This window comes from Balaenoptera musculus, chromosome 15 (assembly GCF_009873245.2).
Source record: "Balaenoptera musculus isolate JJ_BM4_2016_0621 chromosome 15, mBalMus1.pri.v3, whole genome shotgun sequence".
Lineage (NCBI taxonomy): Eukaryota > Metazoa > Chordata > Mammalia > Artiodactyla > Balaenopteridae > Balaenoptera > Balaenoptera musculus.
The window spans coordinates 47,393,836-47,416,032 of record NC_045799.1 but is presented as its reverse complement, the minus strand read 5'-3'; the positions used below and the strand labels follow the sequence as shown (position 1 = coordinate 47,416,032).

At 47.2% G+C, this 22,197-nt stretch overlaps 1 protein-coding gene across 2 annotated transcripts in view; it reads left to right on the top strand.

Moving 5' to 3' along the window:
- The window catches only part of SLC24A3 (solute carrier family 24 member 3), a 472,654-nt gene that overhangs the window by 65,027 nt on the left and 385,430 nt on the right, over window positions 1-22,197 (top strand). For both annotated transcript variants that reach the window (XM_036827175.1, XM_036827174.1), the window contains exon 2: window positions 4,427-4,555. In XM_036827175.1, the coding sequence (XP_036683070.1) occupies window positions 4,427-4,555 (129 nt within the window). The remainder of the gene's footprint in view (window positions 1-4,426; window positions 4,556-22,197) is intronic.

Below are 22,197 nucleotides of genomic sequence, written 5' to 3'. Positions count from 1 at the left end.
GGGTGGTGATGAGCGGAGAGCAGCGGGCGCCTCCCCCAATCCCCTCTGCCTTCCCCACTGCCCACCCACTCCTCCTCCCTAAATCCAAGACTGTAACCCTCCATGTTGTGACCAAGGGGCCAGCTGAGTCCCTGAGAAATCCACGCTCAGCCGAGCGGCCTGCATCCAGTGGGCTTTCAGGACCGTTTTCTTTTGTGTGTGTGACGCTGTCACGGGGTGATGCTCCTGACTTGCCACTGTTCCTAATAGTTTCTGGGGGAAGTAGGTCCAGTGAGACTGTCTCCGCCCCTCACCTATTGTAAGGTGCAGGCTGCATTGTGGATCTGTCTTGCTATAGCTGAGTAATATGGCCAGATGGACTTCATCCTCTGCAGGGATCTACCAAGAATGTGGCTTTTGGGGTCACCAGATCTGGGTTCAGGTCCCCATTCTGCTCCTCTTTGCTTGCTGTGTGACCTTGGGCAAGTCTTTTAACCTCTTTGCGCTTCGGTTTCCTTATTTGCAAGTGGAGTTAATAGTTCAAAATAAGATGTTAAGATGAAACATGGCAAAGAGTGGCAAGTTCTTTGCACATAATAGACACTCAATAAATGGCTGTCATGTTGCTTATTAACTGGCAGTGGATGTGGCCACGGGTGGGTTCTGAGTTTAGGCAGATCACTTCTATTCTGACTTATTTACTCCAAAGGTAAGTTGACCCGAGAACCAACTGCCCTTTCCTACCTTACCAGCAGTTTTGGGGTTTTTTTTGACTTTTTTTTTTTTGGCTGCGTTGGGTCTTCATTGCTGTGCGCGGGCTTTCTCTAGTTGCGGCGAGCGGGGGCTACTCTTCGTTGCGGTGCTCGGGCTTCTTATTGCGGTGGCTTCTGTTGTGGAGCACCGGCTTTAGGCGCATGGGCCTCAGTAGTTGTGGCATGCAGGCTCAGTAGTTGTGGCTCATGGTCTTTAGAGCACAGGCTCAGTAGTTGTGGCGCACGGGCTTAGTTGCTCCGCAGCATGTGGGATCTTCCTGGACCAGGGCTCGAACCTGTGTCCCCTGCATTGGCAGGTGGATTCTTAACCACTGCGCCACCAGGGAAGTCCCTCACCAGGAGTTTTGTGAGGACAAAGAGAATGGGGTGTAATATCGTCACACGTGGTCCTCAGTGAGAAATGAGTAAACGCAATGCTTTGCTTTCATCATTCTCATTTTCTCAGACTCTGGTCTCCACATCTGTATATCAGTGGTCAGTGGTCATATATGTTTTTTGGAGATAAAAGTTTGTAGGTTTTGGAATCCAGAGGCGCTGCCTTAATGGTCTCTAATTCCTGAAGCTATTGAATCATCATGTAAAAAAGTCCTCTAATTTTCTGCTACAATAGCTGGCTTTATTTTTATATCTCTTAATTGGTATCAGCTTTTCTCTCAGAATTACAGAACCATGGAAATTTGGCCTAAGCAGGAACTTTGCAAGTCACTGGAAGGGATGCTTTTGCTTCTTTGCAGATTTTTAGAATCTTCCTGGAAGGCAGCTGTGCTCACCACTATACAAACAACGCACATTGGGATCTTCCTGAATGTTAGGATTGCAGCACCACAGAGCACTTTTCTTTAACCCAGATTACAAGAAGAGCAGAACGGCCAATCTGTTGGTCTCGTGTAGGCTGGAAGATGCCATCGGCATCCTGCCCGCATCACTTTGTCCTCATGTCTTCAGTGCACATGGGCACCGTCCAACTTTCAGCACCTGCGTCTCATTATCTAAGGCCTTTTACTGGGTACCAGAGCCCACTTTGGTTGGAAGTGCCAGGGAATTAATGTCCCCTGGGAACAGCCTACATTCAACCCATGGCAGACCAAGAACAGGTAGATAAATACCCCAGCTCCCTCACCCCTTAGGTGTCTGAGTTGCACGTCTACACTGGCCCCCAGAGATTTCCAGAGGGGTCAAGTGCTAGTTCACCCATTTTAGCAATGGACTTGAAACACACCTCCAATGGCTGGCTCCCCGGCCCTGTCCCACCACGGCTGCTTCCTGAGATCACCCCCCATGTAAACCACCTGTGCTCAAATCCTTGTCCTCAGGGGCTGCTTCTGCGGAATCCCAACCTGAGACAAACGGGGTGTCCTTCTCCACACTCTTAGATCCTTTATGATAATATGGTGTAATATTCACATTTTAGGTCTGCCTGTTGAATTTTAAGGCAACTGACCTTATTCCTTCTTTATGAGTTTTTTGCAATTTTTTTTCTCTGCTTGTCACTGTTCTTAATCCTAAGAATTAACCATTCAGGTGAACAAGACTACACAAATGCCTTGCTTTGACCTTGAAATATCTTTGGGATTGTCCTCACAATTATGGCTATATATATATCTGGCCATCATGTAGGTTTCTGTATTTCAGAGTCTTAAGTTATTGTTTATTCTAGTTGGGCCCCACGTTCTATATTTTTTGGAGAATAAACCTAGGGGCTGTCCTAGCTAATGTGTAAAAGTTGTTAATTAGCTACTTGATAATTTTACATGTGGAGCAGGTTCCATTTGACTGAGGAAGACCTCAGTTTGTGAGCTGCGGATGTTACTGTGTGTCCTGTTGGCTTTAGGTGAGACGCCTACAAGCATTGTGATTTCCAGAAACTTCCATGAGTTTTACTTTACCCATCCACAAAGTGGGAATGGTTAACTCTGACACATACTTACTGAGTACCTACTCTGAGCCAGCTGTGATTAGGTGTCAGACAGACAGCAGTGGACAAAGAGACGGTGCCCAGGCTCCCTCTTTCTTTCCTGAGCATTGTCATTGAGGTTCCAGTTATATAATGAAAGTGACATCATTTAGGAAACTAAAATCCGCATGGAAATAGAGGAAAGGGTATGATGACCTTCAGCTCTTCACTGACCATTCCAGAACACTGTGCTGGTGTGGCTCGGTGGGTCGCACCCTCTGGCCTTTTGTGAAGGCCGCTGGGCCCATGAATTAGAACCTTGTCTCGTTCTTAGATCCATTTTCTGACCACAGCAACTCTGGACACTCGAGAGGTAGCCAAAGCCTCATGTCACATCTTTCTTGAGTTCCAAGCCACTAGAAAGAGCCATCTGTGCTTGCTGTTTCCACATCCCAGTGACCCTCTGAGGTCCCGCTGTGTTGTGTCATTGCATTTGTCTTACATGATTTGTCCATGGCGGTCAAGGCCATCGGCCACGCTTTCCTTTTTGAAGTTCTCTTTCTGCTTACCTTCTGTGACACCACTTCCCTTGCTATTTTCCTTCCTTTCATGATCTTTTGCTGAATGCTTTGACTCTACCTGCTCTCTGAAGGAATGTTGAGTTTCCCATGGTTTCTTCTTCCATTCCCTTCTCTTGAGGAAACTGTATCCATACACATGCCATACTCTTCCCTATTTGCTTATGATTCTCCTGATGTTCTGCGTAGCTTAGCTGTCTGCCCTGCGGTGTCTGCACCCACATTACCTGGGCAGCACACTGCCCTGTGGATGGTCCACAGACACTTCAGATCCAACACGTCCTAAGCAGAAGCCACCATATTCTCCCCCAACAGGCCCTTCCGTCTCTGTTCTTTCTCCTGGCACTTCCATCCCCATGGTCATCTCAGCCGGAGACCTCAGCCCTAGTCACGCATTCAGTGATCGACTTTCCCCTTGTTCATGCTCTCATCTTGTGTTTACTGAAATCTTGTTATGTGGGCTTCACTGGCCCAGGCTCTGGGCGTGTTGTTGTGGTGTCTTAGCCTGGGTGACCCCGAGAAGCAGATCCTGAGCAGGTGTTCAGTGGCAGGTGGTGTATTTGGGAGGCTGTTCAGGGAAGTACTGGTCACAGTAAAGGAGTAGATGCTGGTGGGTAGGTGCCAGTCACTCTGACTTAGTGCACCCAACCGTGCCCTTTTTTCCCAAGTCCACGTTCAGTGAGGTCACGTTGGTAGCTTGAAATTGGACGTGATGGGAATATTTACACCATGGAAATTGTCCAGTGGATACAAAACCAGGACTTTTTCACCTGGAGAGTTGGTTGTTCAACATTTCTCAGCATGTTATTGGGTGCAGGGAATTAAGACAGGGAAGGACAGCAGCCAATAAAGTGTGTTTTATCAAGAAAGTCACCTTTTAGACACCTGGAGAGTCATCCCAGTGGAGAAAACTGGATTCCAGTGTAGAACACACATTTCAGAGTCATCCCACTGGAGCGTGAGGTGTTATACACCGCCCCCTCCCAGCCGTTGGCTGAGGGCTGCCACTGTGGGACCCAGTAGGATCCAGGAGCCGAGGAAGCCCTTGGGAGCTAGGGGCAGGATGGTGAGCGACGGTGGTGAGCGGTCCAAGGAGTGTCTGCGGGACTGAGTGCTGGTGGCTGAAGGCGCTGGGCACCCAGCCTGGGGAAAGGTGACACCCAGCTGTTAGTGATGTGTGACTATGATCTCTTTCTCCCCAGACCTTGACTTCATGGACCTCATCGGGCAAGACAGACAGTGGACCGTGGGGAGGAAGTTAATGCAGGTGAATGACTCGCTGACTTCAGAAGATGCAGGGCCGCGGAGCAGCAAGAACTGCACTGAACCAGGTAAGACGGCGGCTGCACTGGGGGCTTCGCGCTGCGGGCTGGGCTGCCGTTCTCTCTGGTGGAAGCCCAGGAAGGGCCGGATGCTGTGTTTTTCCTTTGAGTTCTAATCCAGAGAGAGTCTGAGGATATTTAGGGGCAGGTGTCTAAGAAACTCAAAGGCAAGATCCCCGGGGACAATTCAAGTGTGTTTCTGCCTCTGTTTTCTTTCCCTCGGACAGTGGGGGAGAAGGTGAGTCAAAATACCGTTGTCAAATGTGGATGCTGGTGCTACCCAGAGAGACACTGAGTCAGGAGCAGGATGGGTGAGGACGTGCTGTGGCGTCTTCGCTTTGATGCCTGGAATCCTCTCGGGAGGTTGTTAATCGGGAGCCTGGTTTCTGTCACAGTTGAAGGCACAGGTGTTGAACCAGATGCTCACCTGTGATGTTGAGGTCCTTGGAAGAAGTGAATGTTCGTTTATCAGCTATTATGTTTGATAGCTATTGTGCCTTTCCTCAGAACATTTTATGTCTGATGTTTCTGAACTTTAAGGGAAAACTAACATCGGGGGATGAAGAGGACTTGGAATGATAAGGACTCAGCTCAGCCACGTCTCAGGAAACGGCAGGTACCCTCTGGACGGCTGAGGTCCTGCTCCTTTAGACCAGGGGTCAGCAACCTTGTCCCGGGAAGGGCCAGACAGCAGTATTTTAGGCTTTGTAGACTCGTTACTGTGTCTATTGTATATTTTAAAAGATTTTTATAATCCTTTAAAAATTTAAAAACCATTCTTAGCTCGCGAGCTGTGGAATGTACCAGGCCTGTGGCCACTTTGTCAACCCTGACATGGAGTTCTCAGATCTTGGGGGGGGGGGTCTTCCTTCCCTGCCTGGCGGGGTCTTGGGTCTCAAGTGTGTGGTGAGCTCGACCACACAGTGATCCCACATGCAAAGGCCAGCCTCGTTTTGAGTGTCATCTTAGAAGGACATACACCATCTTCATTGCAGCCCAAAGAACCTTAGTCCTCGGAGTACAGAAGGTGAAATTGTGTGTCTGTGCTTTTTTGGGAAGGTAGATAGAGGTTCCCTTTCCCACAGCTGGAAGAACTAAAACTAGATTACCCCCTCCCGGCCAAAAAACAACCTACAACCCTACATGATCTATATCCCTTAAGCTAGAGACTTTAAGGGTTCCTGTGGCTGTTATTAATGCTTGGAAGGAATACTCTTGGAAGTGAGTGAAGCATGTGGCAGCTCCGTGAGCTAGAAATGAAAACTGGGGATGGAGGTTTCAAGTGTCCCACTGTGCAGACAGAGCCACGTGTCTTCTGAGAGCTGGGCATGCAGGGGCCTGGCCTGAAGGGCAGGTCATTGCTGTGCCGGGAACCCTGTTTGCTGATCTGGTCTTACAGCCGAAGATTTGTCGACATCTCTGCAACTAGTAGGCAGGCGGTGACTGGGATGTCAGAGACAGGAGATTCAGTACTAGGGGGCCCAGCCGTTGCCTTGGGTGTACCTTCGTATGGGAAAGAATGGAGTCAGACAGATACTGTGCCCCGCTCTCGGGATTGGGGTCCAGCACTGCGCAGGGCCAGTGGTGATGGAGGGCTTCTGTTTCCTGTAGTTGGGATTGTGTGTTGGGGAGGTGGAGCTGTCTCTCTGTGAGTGGTGCTGCTTACTGTTTCAAGACATGCCATTCTCAGAGTGACAGGTGTAAAAGAATGAAGCACGTGAAAGCCATTGCAAGAGAGGAATGACTCAGCTCACAAGTAGAACAGAAGATGTCCAGGTTTCTAAAGAGAGCTCGAGCCCAGCACCTGCTGGTGTTGGCAGGGAGGGCACAGGGCAGGGAGGAGAGGAAAGCCTCCAGGAGGACAATGGCGGGGGGTGAACATGAGCTCGTCGTGCTGCCGCGTGAGGCAGGTCCAAGAAGAACAAGGACACAGGAGGAACATCCTTGCTTTCCTCACCTGTGGACCACGACCACGGGCACTGGGCTTGATTTCTGGGGTCCTTGACTCCAAACCAGATTCTACAGGGAAGATGATCGTGCCTGAAACAAGGGTCCTGTTCAAATCCTAGCACATCAGGGGCCTGCCTGGAGCCTCTGTCCTGCGTGAAGCCTGCTATGACCGTTCTGTTTTCTGAATGTTTTTGGTATAAAATATCTCTAACGACGCTGTCCGATATGGACATTCAGTGGCCCCTTAAGTCCAAATTAATTTAAATGAAATACAATTAAAAATTCAGATTCTCCGTTGCCCTAGCCACACATCAAATAGCCAGTGGCTGTGTGTGGTTCCTGGACAGCACAGAACATAGAACATTTACGCCATCGCAGAAAGGTCCATTGGACAGGCTGGTCTTCAATGTCCATTTGTCTTTGGACGTATCTCCTGTCTTTCCAGCTCAGTTGCAAACATCTTGAGGACATAGAGTGGATATGTAAATCCGAGAGCCCGTCTCTTACCTGGGTCTTGGGGTCACACTCACCTGGGTTTGAATCTTGGCTGAGAAGCTGAGGGCAAGATAGTCAGACTCTCTGAGCCTCTGTGTGCTTCTCTGTGAGATGGAGGTGATCATTCTGACCTTTCGCGGCTGCTGTGAAGGTTGGGAGTGACGTCATCAGGCGTGTGTACCCAGCTTGGTGCTGCGGATGGAGGGTCCACAGTGGGACCTCACTCCCGAATTTCCCACTGTCTGCTGGGGGCACCCGTCCCTCCATCACACGAGCATCAAGGAACTAAATACATCCTCCAGCCCCTCGTCTCGGGGATGGGCAGATGTGGCCTGTCTGGGTCAGTCCTCAGGCGGCCCAGGCCCGAGCAGTGGCCCGCTGGGTGGAGAGGCCCAAGCACCATCTTGTAACAGAAGATCTCCCCGTGCTGTTGAGCTCAGGGCCTCTGAGGAGCCCTCTGTTTCTATAAGAAAGTCATCAGGTCATCAGGACTTCCCCGGTGGTCCAGTGGTTAAGACTCTGCCTTCCGGTGCAGGGGGTGTGAGTTCGATCCCTGGTGGGGGAGCTAAGATCCCACATGCCGCGCGATGAGGCCAAAAAAAAAAGAACGTCATCAAACCATTGTCACCCAGTTGCCTCGGTGCTCTTTCCAGAAAGCTGTCAGAAGTCTGCTTCTTACCCTTGACTAAACAGATCTTTTATGAAGAAAGTTGAGAGCATTCAGAAGATCCTGATTTTGAGTTGAAATGCAACGGTATTCATCTTCTCTACCCCCAACCCGCTGGAGGATGAGGGGACCAAGCTGGCGTGAGCCAAGGCCCGGCCACAAGACGTTGCCCCGCTGCCCTGAAGGGGCCGGAGCGCCCTGTCCGTGGTGGGTGTCACCTGTACTAGGACGGCGTGGGGTTCTGCTCCCAGAGTCTCCTGTGTGGGGCCGGGAGGCGAACCATCTGGACCAGCCTCCTTCCTGTTTGTGACGGTGTCGCCGAGCGGGGCGCGCTCACAGGGGTGGTGTCAGGGCTCTGTCTGTGCTGAGGGCTGGACGTTTACACGGGGGACCTGAGCGTTTGGGGGCCAGGCTGGCCGTGGGAGCAACCGTGTCAGGGTCACAGATGGGAGTTAATTTGGCTCTTGTTGTAAAGTGTGCCTAGTGCTGCTCTGACGTCACAGGGCTTCTCGGGCTGTGTTCTCGGAACCCCTGGCTGGAGATGCCGTGGGTGTGCGTGAGGTTGATTTGGAGGCTGGCGATGGGGTGACCTGTGTTCTGGTCCTGAGAACGGTTGGCGGATGGGGCTGGCTTGCTTCGCAGACGTTCATTTCCTCACCTGGGAAACAGACCTGGGACTACTTTATCCCATCTGTCCCTTCCGTTGCACAACTGCAGTCGTTTCAAGCGATTTCAAGAATAGGAATTCACAAAATCTTCCACCCCCAAGACGCCCAGCTCCACTTCCCTTAGTAAATTACTTCTTTGCGTTCCCAGAATCCCATGTCCTACTGTCACCCTCCTTTTATCCTTCTCCCCCATCCATTTTCCTCTCCCTCCCCCTCCCCCTTCCCCTCCATCTCCTTCTCCCTGCTCTTCTCCCTCTCCCTCCCCATCTCCATCTCCATCTCCATCTCCATCTCCATCTCCATCTCCATCTCCATCTCCCTCTCCCTCTCTCTGATAACCAGGAGCACTGCGGGGCAGGGGCATTATTCAGTGGCAGTTCTGTCTTTGGTGGGTGTGGCAACCTTGAGATGGCTCACTCTTTATATGACAGCTGCCACTTTAAAGACATGTTGGCTGAGAAATATTCCATGGTATATATGTGCCACATCTTCTTTATCCATTCATCTGTCGATGGACACTTAGGTTGCTTCCATGTCCTGGCTATTGTAAATAGAGCTGCAGTGAACATTGTGGTACATGACTCTTTTTGAATTATGGTTTTCTCAGGGTATATGCCCAGTAGTGGGATTGCTGGGTCATAGGGTAGTTCTATTTTTAGTTTTTGAAGGAACCTCCACACTGTTCTCCATAGTGGCTGTATCAGTTTACATTCCCTCCAACAGTGCAAGAGGGTTCCATTACTCAGCCATAAAAAGAAACGAAACTGAATTATTTGTAGTGAGGTGGATGGACCTAGAGTCTGTCATACAGAGTGAAGTAAGTCAGAAAGAGAAAAACAAATACCGTATGCTAACACATATATATGGAATCTAAAAAAATAAATAAATGGTTCTGAAGAACCTAGGGGCAGTACAGGAATAAAGACACAGACGTAGAGGATGGACTTGAGGATATGGGGAGGGGGAAGGGTAAGCTGGGACAAAGTGAGAGAGTGTCATGGACATATATACACTACCAAATGTAAAATAGATAGCTAGTGGGAAGCAGCCGCATAGCACAGGGAGATCAGCTCAGTGCTTTGTGACCACCTAGAGGGGTGGCATAGGGATGGTGGGAGGGAAATGCAAGAGGGAAGGAGATATGGGGACATATGTATATGTATAACTGATTCACTTTCTTTATAAAGCAGAAGCTAACACACCATTGTAAAGCAATTATACTCCAAAAAAGATGTTTAAAAAAAAAAAAAAAAAAAACATGTTGTGTTTTTTTGGATTTTTTTTTTTTTAATGGCATTCTTCCCTTGCTCCTCCAAGACATGGTTTTGGTGAAAATTTGTAAGTTTTTCCTCTAGATCCGTATGAAAGAGACTGAGTTCCAGGCTCTAATTTTTCTGCCATCGTTCCAGCCCTCTGTGAATTTTTAAGGTTGTTTTCTTAGCCTGACACTGCGATTTCATCTCAAGCCTGGAAACATTGTCTTTTGGCAAATAACACTTGAAACTGTTTACTCAGATGACCTATTATGAGAAATTCAACTTTGAATAAATTCGATCCATGGAAAATTAAGTTAGCTAAATGTAATATTGAGGGTGGTACACAACTGTAGCAGAGATGGATTCTTGGGAATATTTATTGGTACACTTTGCAGAATTTTCTTTCTACGCTTTGCAGTCTGTTTCCAGAGAAAAAATCTATCATCTTTTGGTTTTTAGTTCTTTGATATTTTAAGGAAATGAGCTTTTCCTCAGAGTACCTTTTTCAAAGAAACTTGGGAAGAAGGAAGCTATTTAAAATGATAGCCTTTGGCGTGGGCTTCTCTCTGAGATCACTGTATTTTCTTTCTTTCTTTTTAAAAAAATTTTATTGGAGTATAGTTGATTTACAACATTGTGTTAGTTTCAGGTGTACAGCAAAGTGATTCACTTATACATATACATATATCCATTCTTTTTCAGATTCTTTTCTCATATAGGTTTATCACAGAATATTGAGTATAGTTCCCTGTGCTATAGAGTAGATCCTTTTTGGTTATCTATTTTATATTTAGTAGTGTGTGTATGTTAACCCCAAACTCCTGATTTATCCCTCCCCCCATGTTTCCCCTTCGGTAACCATAAGTTTGTTTTCGAGATCTGTAAGTCTGTTTCTGTTTTCATTTTCTTCTGATAAAGTGCTCGGCTCCCTCCCTCTGCCTGGCTTGTAGGGTTTGAGGTCTCTGGGGATGGGGAAGCCACCCTGAGCCTTTGCTGCAGGACAGAGAGGCTGGTGGGCACTCGCCCCACGGGGCTGTGCAGGAATGTTTACTGGCAGGTGGTTGTTTACTGGAGTGGCCAGAAACCACACAATCTAAGAGTCACATGTGAGCTGTCCTAGAGGAGGAAAGTCAGAGGTGGGGATGAGAGAAGCAACACGGGGTGAGTCCAAGGGTGGGTGTGGGCCATGAACAGAACCTGGAGGCCAAGCTCGGAGTGGCAAGCACGCGCAGGCTGGTCCAGGTACAGGCTGTGACCAAAGGGAGGGTTGGGATCCTGCTGTTCTTGAGTTTAAACCATAACATCAGGGTCAGCTGGTTTAATACCACGGGGCTGGGCATGACCAATCTACAGAGCACTAAAGGTCCAAACCTGTCCCCTTTTGCATGAAAAAAATGAGACCCAGAGGGCATAAATGACCCCCATCTGTCCCCCATGGATAATCAATGCATGTCAAAATAATTATCTAGAATATCTGACCTTTGCATGATCTAGAGGAACACGGTCCTATAGAAATATAATGCAAGCTACAGATGTAATTTTAAAATTCCTAGTAGCTACATTAAATACTTGAAAAGAAACAGGTGAAGTTAATTTTAATACTATATTTGATTTAACCAGATACTTCCAGAATATTAGGAATGACAATTTTCAGTCACCTCCGTGTTTTATCCCTGGGTTCGAATCCAGGAGACAACTAAGATTTTTTTTTTTTAAGTTTTAAAATGTTTATTGTACTAGCTCACATAACTTTCACTAACTTCTCTCTGCAGTTGTAATTTTCATAATGATTCAAATAATTGCTGTTGACATTCTTAAGTGGAACACCTTAGAAACTCATGGAGATCTGCTTTTTAATGTGTCAGATTCTTTACTGGATTAGGGTTATTGTAGCTGCTGTAACAAATAAGTCCTTTAGACCTTGGGGTAGTATAAAAGAAGTTTCTTTCTTTCTCATGTGAAGTTCTGGTCTGTGGGTGGCCCTGTTGCTAGAGGTGGTCCATGGACTCTGGAACCTTCTGTTTTGAGGCTCCCTGTCCTCATACTTGGTTTCCAAGATCACTGTGCTTCTCTGCTTTAAGGAGGGCTGTGCATAGCTGAGTTTTATGGACCAGACCCTCCCTCCCGCTCACATTCCATTGGTCAGGACTCAGTCCATGACCACTTCTAACTGTAAGGGAGCCTGGGACATGGATTTTAGCCCAGTGCCCTGGAAGAAGAGAAAGCAGTTTTTCCCCCCAGACTTGTTTCTTATTGAAAAAACAAACGTCTCAGTTTTCCTTTATGCCTATCTTATTTCAAAAGCAGTATACCCCATGTATAGAGAAATCGTAACCCAAACTTACATCTTCTGAGGCTGGCCTAGCTCTTGGTTTAAGCTTCATGATTCTCACCTGGTCAGGTGACGCAATTCGATTCTCTTTTCACCTTGAGAGGATCACAAGTCAGGTAGAAATTGTCCCAGTTGTGTCTGTTTGCAAACTGCATCTTTTCTTTGTAAATGCAAGGAGCCTAGGAAAAGCAGTGAGTGTTTGAGAATGTGTGAAGTCATTGGCGGTAATGTGGAAAGAGCTTGGGTTCCAGAGTAAATCCTAAATCTCAGTTTTGTCACTCTCGACCTATGTAATGCCAGGTGAGTTTCCTAAATTCTTTGAACCTCATTTCCGCCATCTGTAAAATGCAGATTAAGATGCCCGCGCGTGAAGTGACGTAAGCTTCGTAAAACAGCAAAACCTCAATCATAGTAGGTGCTTAATAAATCGTGGCTACGTTATCTTTGTTACCAGAAGGATCCTTGGGGGTCTTGTTTAAGAGAAGAATAAATGTTCATCCTCTAAAAATGCTTGAAAACCCCTGGTCTGGACTAACTGCTTGTTCCAGAGTGTCTGGGTGTCCAGACCACCTGTCCAATCTTCCTTGCACCTTGGAATTGCTTCCCTTTGGGTCAGAGGGTGACGCATTCATGCGGGGTCGGCCGCAGGTGAGCGCGTGGTGGCAGCACACCTGTGTGTGGAGGCCACAGGCAATGGAATGGGGGGGGCTGGGGACACCCACCATGGGGTCAGCTCAAGCATCAGCCCCACTGCTCTCCTTGGCTGCACCCTTGTGGTCTGTGACAGCAATGGCCACTTCTTCCTTGTGGCCAAGGAGCAAATGCGGCCCTGGGTGCGTCTCCAGCCCTCTGGGGTTCATTCTTGCCTGGTCCCCACTCCTGAACTGCTTCTGCAGCAGCACCATGCCTGGGGTGACTGGGGGCTCTTTCCTTGAATTATGCATTTGGAACTTATCTTGTTCCACAGGTAATCTCGTTTCACTGATGATGCCAGGACCGAGGTCTAGAGGCGTGAAGGGGCGTCTCTAGGGTCCCCCTCTGGCTGGCAGCAGAGCGCGGACCAGCACTTGCATTTCCTGCCTTTTCTGGCCTCTGGCCCCAAGGCTGGGCTGTGTCCCCTCGCCTTTTTGTGAGCGGAGTCAGCCTGAAGTCACATCTGCGTATGGGGTTCCCCAGGAGGTCACCACTCTGTCCTCATCCGAGTGCTCTCAACTGCCTGAGGGCAGCGGTTCTCAAAGTGGGGCAGACCAGTGCCAGCAGCAGCCCTGGGAGCTTGTCAGAAATGCCCCTTCCTGGGCGCCACCTGAGCCCTGCAGGTCAGAACCTCTGGGGAGGGGGCCCAGCCTTCCAGATTTCCTAGGCTCCTGTGGCGTGGCGTGTGCACTGCGTTGTGAGGAGCCCCGGGGAGACTTCGAGTCCAGGCCCCACGCCAGGCCAAGGAAACCCGAGTCTCTGGGACTGGGAGCCAGGCACCAGTGGTTGGAAAGCTGCCAGTGATGCCAGGGTGCAGCCGAGGCCGAGAGCACGGCCTGAGACCCCCTGCACGCCCTGAACAGCTCTGGTCAGCCGGCCCTGGGAGTCTGGCCGAGGGGAGGGTAGCTGGGCCTCATCTCCTCCTGCCCCTCAACAAACAAACTAACAAACAAACAAACAGAGGGAGGGCGTCTGCCACATTTAAGGCACCCGGCCTGTCTTGCTGGGGGCTCCTCATCCATTCAGCATTTCTCGTGAGTCACATGGATAGTCACTCATTTGGAGACTCCATCTCAGGGGTCCCTGGGTTTTCTAAGATTTCTTCCCCTGAGAAACACCAGGGTGGAGTTTTACTTGGCAGTGTTTTAAAATGTGTGTTCTAAGAGGGAAGTTTGTAGCAATACAATCCTACCTCAAGAAACAAGAAAAATCTCAAATAAACAATCTAACCTTACACCTAAAGGAACCTGAGAAAGAAGAACACACAAAACCCAAAGTTAGTAGAAGGAAAGTAATCATAAAGATCAGAGCAGAAATAAATGAAATAGAAACAAAGAAAACAATAGCAAAGATCAATAAAACAAAAAGCTGGTTCTTTGAGAAGATAAAATTGATAAACCTTTAGCCAGGCTCATCAAGAAAAAGAGGGAGAGGACTCAAATCAATAAAATTAGAAATGAAAAAGGAGAAGTTACAACGGACACTGCAGAAATACAAAGCATCCTAAGAGACCACTACAAGCAACTCTATGCCAATAAAATGGACAACCTGGAAGAAATGGACAAATTCTTAGAAAGGTATAACCTTCTAAGACTGAACCAGGAAGAAACAGAAAATATGAACAGACCAATCACAAGTAATGAAATTGAAACTGTGATTAAAAATCTTCCAACAAACAGAAGTCCAGGACCAGATGGCTTCACAGGTGAATTCTATCAAACATATAGAGAAGAGCTAACACCCATCCTTCTCAAACTCTTCCAAAAAATTTCAGAGGAAGGAACACTCCCAAACTCATTCTACGAGGCCACCATCACCCTGATACCAAAACCAGACAGAGATACTACAAAAAAAGAAAATTACAGACCTATATCACTGATGAATATAGATGCAAAAATCCTCAACAAAATACTAGCAAACAGAATCCATCAACACATCAAAAGGATCATACATCCAGGGATGCAAGGATTCTTCAGTATGCGCAAATTAATCAGTGTGATACACCATATTAACAAATTGAAGAATAAAAACCACATGATCATTTCAATAGATGCAGAAAAAGCTTTTGACAAAATTCAACACCCATTTATGATAAAAACTCTCCAGAAAGTGCACACAGAGGGAACCTACCTCAACATAATAAAGGCCATATACGACAAACCCACAGCAAACATCATTCTCAACGGTGAAAACTGAAAGCATTTCCTCTAAGATCCGGAGCAAGACAAGGATGTCCACTCTCACCATTATTATTCAACATAATTTTGGAAGTCCCAGCCACGGCAATCAGAGAAGAAAAAGAAATAAAAGGAATACAAATTGGAAAAGAAGAAGTAAAACTGTCACTGTTTGCAGATGACATGATACTATACATAGAGAATCCTAAAGATGCCACCAGAAAACTACTAGAGCTAATCAGTGAATTTGGTAAAGTTGCAGGATACAAAATTAATGCACAGAAATCTCTTGCATTCCTATACACTAATGATGAAAGATCAGAAACAGAAATTAAGGAAACAATCCCACTCACCATTGCAATAAAAAGAATAAAATACCTAGGAATAAACCTACCTAAGGAGGTAAAAGATCTGTACCCAGAAAACTTTAAGACACTGATGAAAGAAATCAAAGATGATACAAACAGATGGAGAGATATACCATGTTCTTGGATTGGAAGAATCAATATTGTGAAAATGACTATACTACCCAAAGCAATCTACAGATTCAATGCAATCCCTTTCAAATTACCAATGACATTTTTTACAGAACTAGAAGAAAAAATCTTAAAATTTGTATGGAGACACAAAAGAATAGCCAAAGCAATCTTGAGGGAAAAAAATGGAGCTGGAGGAATCACACCCTGACTTCAGACTATACTATAAAGCTACAGTAATCAAGATGATATGGTACTGGCACAAAAACAGAAATATAGATCAATGGAACAGGATAGAAAGCCCAGAGATAAACCCACGCACCTATGGTCAACTAATCTATGACAAAGGAGGCAAGGATATACAATGGAGAAAAGACAGTGTCTTCAATAAGTGGTGCTGGGAAAACTGGACAGCTACATGTAAAAGAATGAAATTAGAGAACTCCCTAACACCATACATAAAGATAAACTCCAAATGGATTGAAGACCTAAATGTAAGACCAGACACTATAAAACTCTTAGAGGAAAACATAGGAAGAACGCTCTTTGACATAAATCACTCTTTGACCCACCTCCTAGAGTAATGGAAATAAAAACAAAAATAAATAAATGGGACCTAATGAAACTTAAAAGCGTTGGAAAGCAAAGGAACTATAAACAAGATGAAAGACAACCCTCAGAATGGGAGAAAATATTTGCAAATGAATCAACGGACAAAGGATTAATCTCCAAAATATAAACAGCTCATGCAGCTCAATATTAAAAAAGCAAACAACCCAATCCAAAAATGGGCAGAAGACCTAAATAAGCATTTCTCCAAAGAAGACATACAGATGGCCAAGAGGCACACGAAAAGCTGCTCAACATCACTAACTACTAGAGAAATGCAAATCAAAACTACAACGAGGTATCACCTCACACCAGTTAGAATGGGCATCATCAGAAAATCTACAAACAACAAATGCTGGAGAGAGTGTGGAGAAAAGGGAACCCTCTTGCCCTGTTGGTGGGAATGTAAATTGATACAACCACTATGGAAAACGGTATGGAGGTTCCTTAAAAAACTAAAAATAGAACTACCATACGACCCAGCAATCCCACCACTGGGCATATACCCAGAGAAAACCATAATTCAAAAAGACACATGCACCCCAGTGTTTATTGCAGCACTATTTACAATAGCCATGTCATGGAAGCAACCTAAATGCCCATCAACAGACGAATGGATAAAGAAGATGTGGTACATATATACAATGAAATATTACTCTGCCATAAAAAGGAATGAAATTGGGTCCTTTGTAGAGATGTGGATGGACCTAGAGAATGTCATACAGAGTGAAGTAAGTCAGAAAGAGAAAAACAAATATCGTATATTAACGCATATATGTGGAATCTAGAAAAATGGTACAGATGAACCGGTTTGCAAGGCAGAAATAGAGACACAGATGTAGAGAACAAACGTATGGACACCAAGGCGGGAAAGTGGGGGGGCGGTGGTGGTGGGATGAATTGGGAGATTGGGACTGACATATATACACTAATACGTATAAAATAGATAACTAATAAGAACCTGCTGTATAAAATAAATAAATAAAATAAAATACCAAAGAAATAAAATAAAATGTGTGTCTATGAGGGTCAGGAGGGAATGTCTCTGCCTGGACCTTAAGTGGCTCTGACCTTGCCTTCCTCACCTGGAGCCTCCCCATCTCCCTCCCTCCTTAGTGGGGGCTGACCCAGGGGTAGGGCCGACCCACAGGCAACCATGGTCCTGAGAGCAGGGCCTCCAGGCACAGACTGCCTCTCCCTGCGGCCCTCCCATCCTGATCTGGACACCCTCAGGCCTGGGATGGCCTCTGGGAGGCTTTGGGGTAGGAGATGGCCCGGGGAGGGCCCAGCCTCTCTCCCCAGAGGCTCCCAGCAGCCTCCCAGGCCTCAGACTTTTTAAACAGGCTCCCAGGAACAAACGGCAGTGTGGCCAATGAATGGGGGAGGGTGTGTCTGATTTAACCCTCTGAGTGTGGTTCCCACTGACTGCACACTTGGGCATCAGGCAGTAGCCTGTTTCTTCCTCCACCTGGGGGCTCCCCATGGCCAGCCACCAGTTTGCATCCCCCGGGACTGGCCTGGGATGACAAGGTTCCCTTCCCACCTTGGAGAGGAAGGTTAAATGAGTCCACGTCTGGGTTATCATACTGGCGCTTCTGAGGTTCCTGATATAGTGTGAAACCATTAGTGTGGCTGAAATTTCTATCATAGAACAATAAAATCCCTGAATTAAAGATTAGCAGCCTTTTTTAGAAGCTTACTCAGAACGAAGTGGATGTGAGCCCAGCCCAGGGGCTTATCCATCCCGGCCAAGACCTTGCACCCCAGTCCTGAGCCTGCAGCGGGATCTCAGGGCTCATGCCACTGGGGTCGGGGACGCTGGGCTGAGGAAGGGAGAAGAACAGGCTGCAGACCAGCGGGTCAGGCCACGCTGGCAGGAGCATGGGAAGGGGGTCTAAAGTCGCTAAATAGGCACTCAGAGTACCCACCCTGCCTCAGCATCATTGCAAGAACCAGAAGATAAGGGATATCCACGTTCTGTAATCATAAAGTACCTCTGGGTGGAGTTAGGGATGTGGTCCAGGGACCTACAGACCCGGAGAGGAGTCCTGCTTTGACATCCACGGTCTGTGGGGCCCTGGACCAGTCACTTAACTTCTCCAAACCTGGGTTTCCTCCCCTGCGAAGTGGGGATAATTCATGGCACAAACAGAAAGGGTTGCCATGGAGAGTCAATGGAATAAAGTGTGTGAAGAACTTAGCACAAAGCAAATACCCAACTGTGAACGGATGCCCATTTCTGGAGCACCCACCATGTGCTCAGGGGTCCCACACACACAGACTCAGTTAGTCGTGCATAAGAGGATGTGGTTATTACTCAAGCTCTGATTAGGGCTTGGAGACTTCTCCTCTAGGAGGAGAGTAAAGTCAATCTGGCCTGTCCTAATATTGTAATACCTAGGTGGAAAGTAAAAATATTCTTAATTTTTAAAGCATACATGTTGGGCACATGAACAGCCTGTTAGCATCAGCCTCTGCCTCCCAGGGGACCTTTCTTGGGGGATGGGAATTCCACTTATGCTGTAATCTTGTTGACTGCCCTGGGAAAATCCATAGAAAAGTCACCAATGATGGGAATTTGGGTCTTAAGACTGAGTATGCAAGGTTGGGTGGGCAGAGTGGGTATCAGCGGATGGAGGAAGAAGAAGTAAAGGGTGGTGAGAAGGTGGGGAAGCAGCTGGGCTTGTTCTGTGCTCAGTTCTCTCCCCTTTCACCATGGTGGGTTTGCCCTTTGAAGGACAAGCCTTAAGTCAACTCATCCAAAACAAGGTGATCTGTGTCCCATGGGCAACTGTCCTTCCATAGTCCAGAAACATAAAGTTTCCCTACTGCCTGCACCATTTAACCACAAATACTAGACCAGTTCATTAAGTTAAATTATAATTTAATACTGAATTTAAAGGAAGGAAAGATGTAACACAGCTGTACCCATCCTTCTGCCAGGTGTTTTTTATCATTGACACTAGTTTCATGCAGAACCTTGGCCTCTTTGCAGGAATCATTGTGTGTTTGTGGCTCACAGAAGGATGTTTCCTTTTATGGGGCCCAGGACAAATAATGTGGTGCCTGGTGGATCTGCTTTGCGGTTCCCAGGTACACACAGTCTCTCAGTAGTAGCTGTTATGAATCTAGAATTATTGTCTTTTCAACGCCACAATGTCATCTGTTGTTAAAATTTTGCATCCTATCTCTCCCCCCATCCAGTCTCAAGAATCTTGCCTTTAGGTAGTTTTTTCCCTCACTCCAGCATTTTATTATGAAAATTTGCAAACATACAGAGAAATTGAAAGAATTTTACAGCAAACGCCCACAGACTCAGCACCTAAGTTCTATAATTTGCATTTCACTCTACTGGCTTTATCATGTTTATTCATCTCTCCACCCCTGTATCCATCCATGAAGCCATCCTATTTTCTTTTAGTGAATTTCGAAGTAATTTGCAGAAATAGATACACGCCGTCTCACATAGGTTTAGCATGTGTGTCATTAACTAGAGTTTATGATTTATTTACCCCTCTTTTTGGGTAACATTTATACACAGTGAAGTTTACAAGTCTTAAGTGTACCACCAATGAGTGATGACATATGCAAACTCTCGTGCCCAGCTTCCACCAAGATATAAGACATACCATCATTCCAGGAAGTTTCCTCATGTCCCTTTTCAGGAAATCCCCAGCCCAGCCCACCCCAACACAACCACTCTTCTGATTTCTATTACCATAGATTAGTTTGTGCCTGTTCTACAACTTTCTATACACGAATCATACACTATGTGCTCTTTGATGTAAGGCTTCTTAAGCAGCACGCTGTTTTTGAGATTCATCCGTGTTTCTGTGTATAGCTACGTCCTTGACTATACATGCACACACACGTACACACCATGCAGATAGACATGTATGCGTATAGATTACACATACACATGTGACACACTTTCCGCACAAATGTTAATATGTTGGGTACATTTCTCTCCAGGAAGTGCCTTGTAGGATTTTGGTCACTTTTCTTAGATACTTGTTTTAGGTCCACTTTCAAAGAGACTTTTGTGATGTCTGGCAAATTAGTAAGAGCTTTGGTTGGCCAGGGGAGGTTAGTTATCGACAGGGCCAGTTGTCCCTAATGTCCCCTCTCACTTCCCTCTGGAGCAGAACCATGAACTGGATTCTGCAACCTTGTGGTTGTAAGAAGGGAAGTGGAGGAGGGGGAAGGGAGGGGCCATCTCCCTCATCCTTAAGGCCTTATAACCTCTCCACATGCAACACTGCACATTCAGTTATTCAGTGATAACAGGAGGTGGGCGAAGAAGGGCCGTGAAGGTCCACAAAACGGTCTGATTCATTGAGTCAACAGCCATGCGTGTTCTGCTGTGGAAGCTGCTTCCCCGGGGGCCGGCGTGGCATCCTTCCCCGCTGGAGCTGGGCATGCTCCTCATCACAAAGAGCATCAGAGAGAGAAAGGGTTCCCTCTCTAAGCACCTGCACAGGGAACTAGATGCCTGGTTAGGGAAGGGGACCAGCCCCGCACTCAAGTGGGAACTGTGTGGGTGTTAGGGTCTTTGGAAAGGCCGAGAGCCTTGTTTTCCCAGACAAGCTCTGTCCCAGCAGAACCCTTTGTTGGCCCAGATCTTCATTTATCTCTTGGTGTTCCTTGTTTACTTGTCATTTCCTGACACACAAGTTGACTTGGAGTAGGTCCTCTGAGATGCACACACGACTATCCGGTGATGGCATACTCTGGGCAATCATTCATTTCTTGCTGTAACCATCAAGTACCTTGACTCAGTTCTGGTTCTCTTAGAAGCAGATGCTGAGGCAAGGGTTTTGGGTGCATGTAGTTTATTTGGGAGACGAGCCCAGGAAACACCTGGGAGCAGGGAGTGGGGAAGTGAGACAGGGGAGGGAGGGCAGGGTGGCCAGTGCCTGGCATGTCATCAGCCAGTTACCACTGTGGCCAACGGGGTTAATGACCTGGGATAGAGTGTAGAAGACACCTCGATGTTCTCCCTCCCAGGGGTGAGGGAGCTGGGGTATTGATACACCGGCTCCTTTCAGTCACTGGTTGAGGGCTGTTCCCAGGTGCAGTGATGCCCTGGTACACCCAACCTGCCCCTTGCACAGGTGGAGCAGCGCCCAGGAGCAGAGACAGCCCCAGGGGAAGGAGGGCAGGTGCTGGCAGTTAGAAGTTGGGCCAGTGAGCACCCAAGAGCTAAGGAGATGGAAGGTGAGCAGGGCAGCAACAGCGATTGCTAAACACCTACTTCCCTGTTTCCAAGGGCATGGTTTCATGTTGTTGAACAGGTTGGAAAGCTCGTCCTAACCCAGCAAGGGCAAGTAGCGGCACTTTGCACTTCCTCTGTGTGTGCATGTGTTTGTCTTGCTAGGAGAAGCCCTTGGATTCATCCCATTCATTTTTACTGTATCATAATGTGGACAAGTGCTGACTGCTTGCCAGGCCCTACTGCCACAAGCAGCAGCTTAGGTGGACCCAACAGGGAGCCTTTCAGGCCCGGCCGAGAGCAGAGGGCTTTCGAGAAAACCAGGAGACATCCTTCCCTTCATCATTCATCCGACTGCCTCCGTGCCTGCGCGGGCCTTCGGGGGACCTCAGGGAAGCTCAGGACATGTCAAAATTGAGAAAAGGGGAAACCAAGAAATCCTACTTAAGCTCCTTCTGCAAGAAAACAGAGCCTTTGCCCACCAGGCAGATCTTTTCCTTTTGCAATCAACTAAAATAAAAGAATTCTTTCTAGAAATGTTGCTGGGGCCTGAGTGCTGGAACTTATGTAAACTTAGGGTCGAGACTGAATGTGAACCCTGAATGGAAATTGGGAAATGTGGTGTCACTGTGCACATGTGGCCCGTCCTTCGATCTCTGGCATATGTGTTATTTTAGGGGCATTCACTGGCTTTTCTGGCTTCAGAGTCAGAAGCCAATGTATTCATATCCCCAGGTAACCGTTTAATCCCTCACTGGGCTCTACCTTGTGTGAAATGGAATCCATACTTTGCACAAAATCATCTTTCAACGTGACTTGATATGTTTAAAGTGGGGAACCCTGTAGCCCTGGTATTTGGGTCCTACGCGCTTTCATATTCCTAGAGCCCCCCAAAGGTGGGACTTCCAAAGGCTTCCCAAAAAATATATCCAACTGAGTGATGTTCTTCAGCCCAAAGCCTGGCACAATGAGAGGTAATTCCCACCTGGAATTTGAGGTGTCTAGGTTCCTTGAAGGCTGAGAAATGTTGCTTGTAGACCCCGAGGAGGACACCCCCGTATGGTGTTTCGAAACGTGCCCACAGGTGCTCTGATGTGTCTTTCGACATGAAATGGG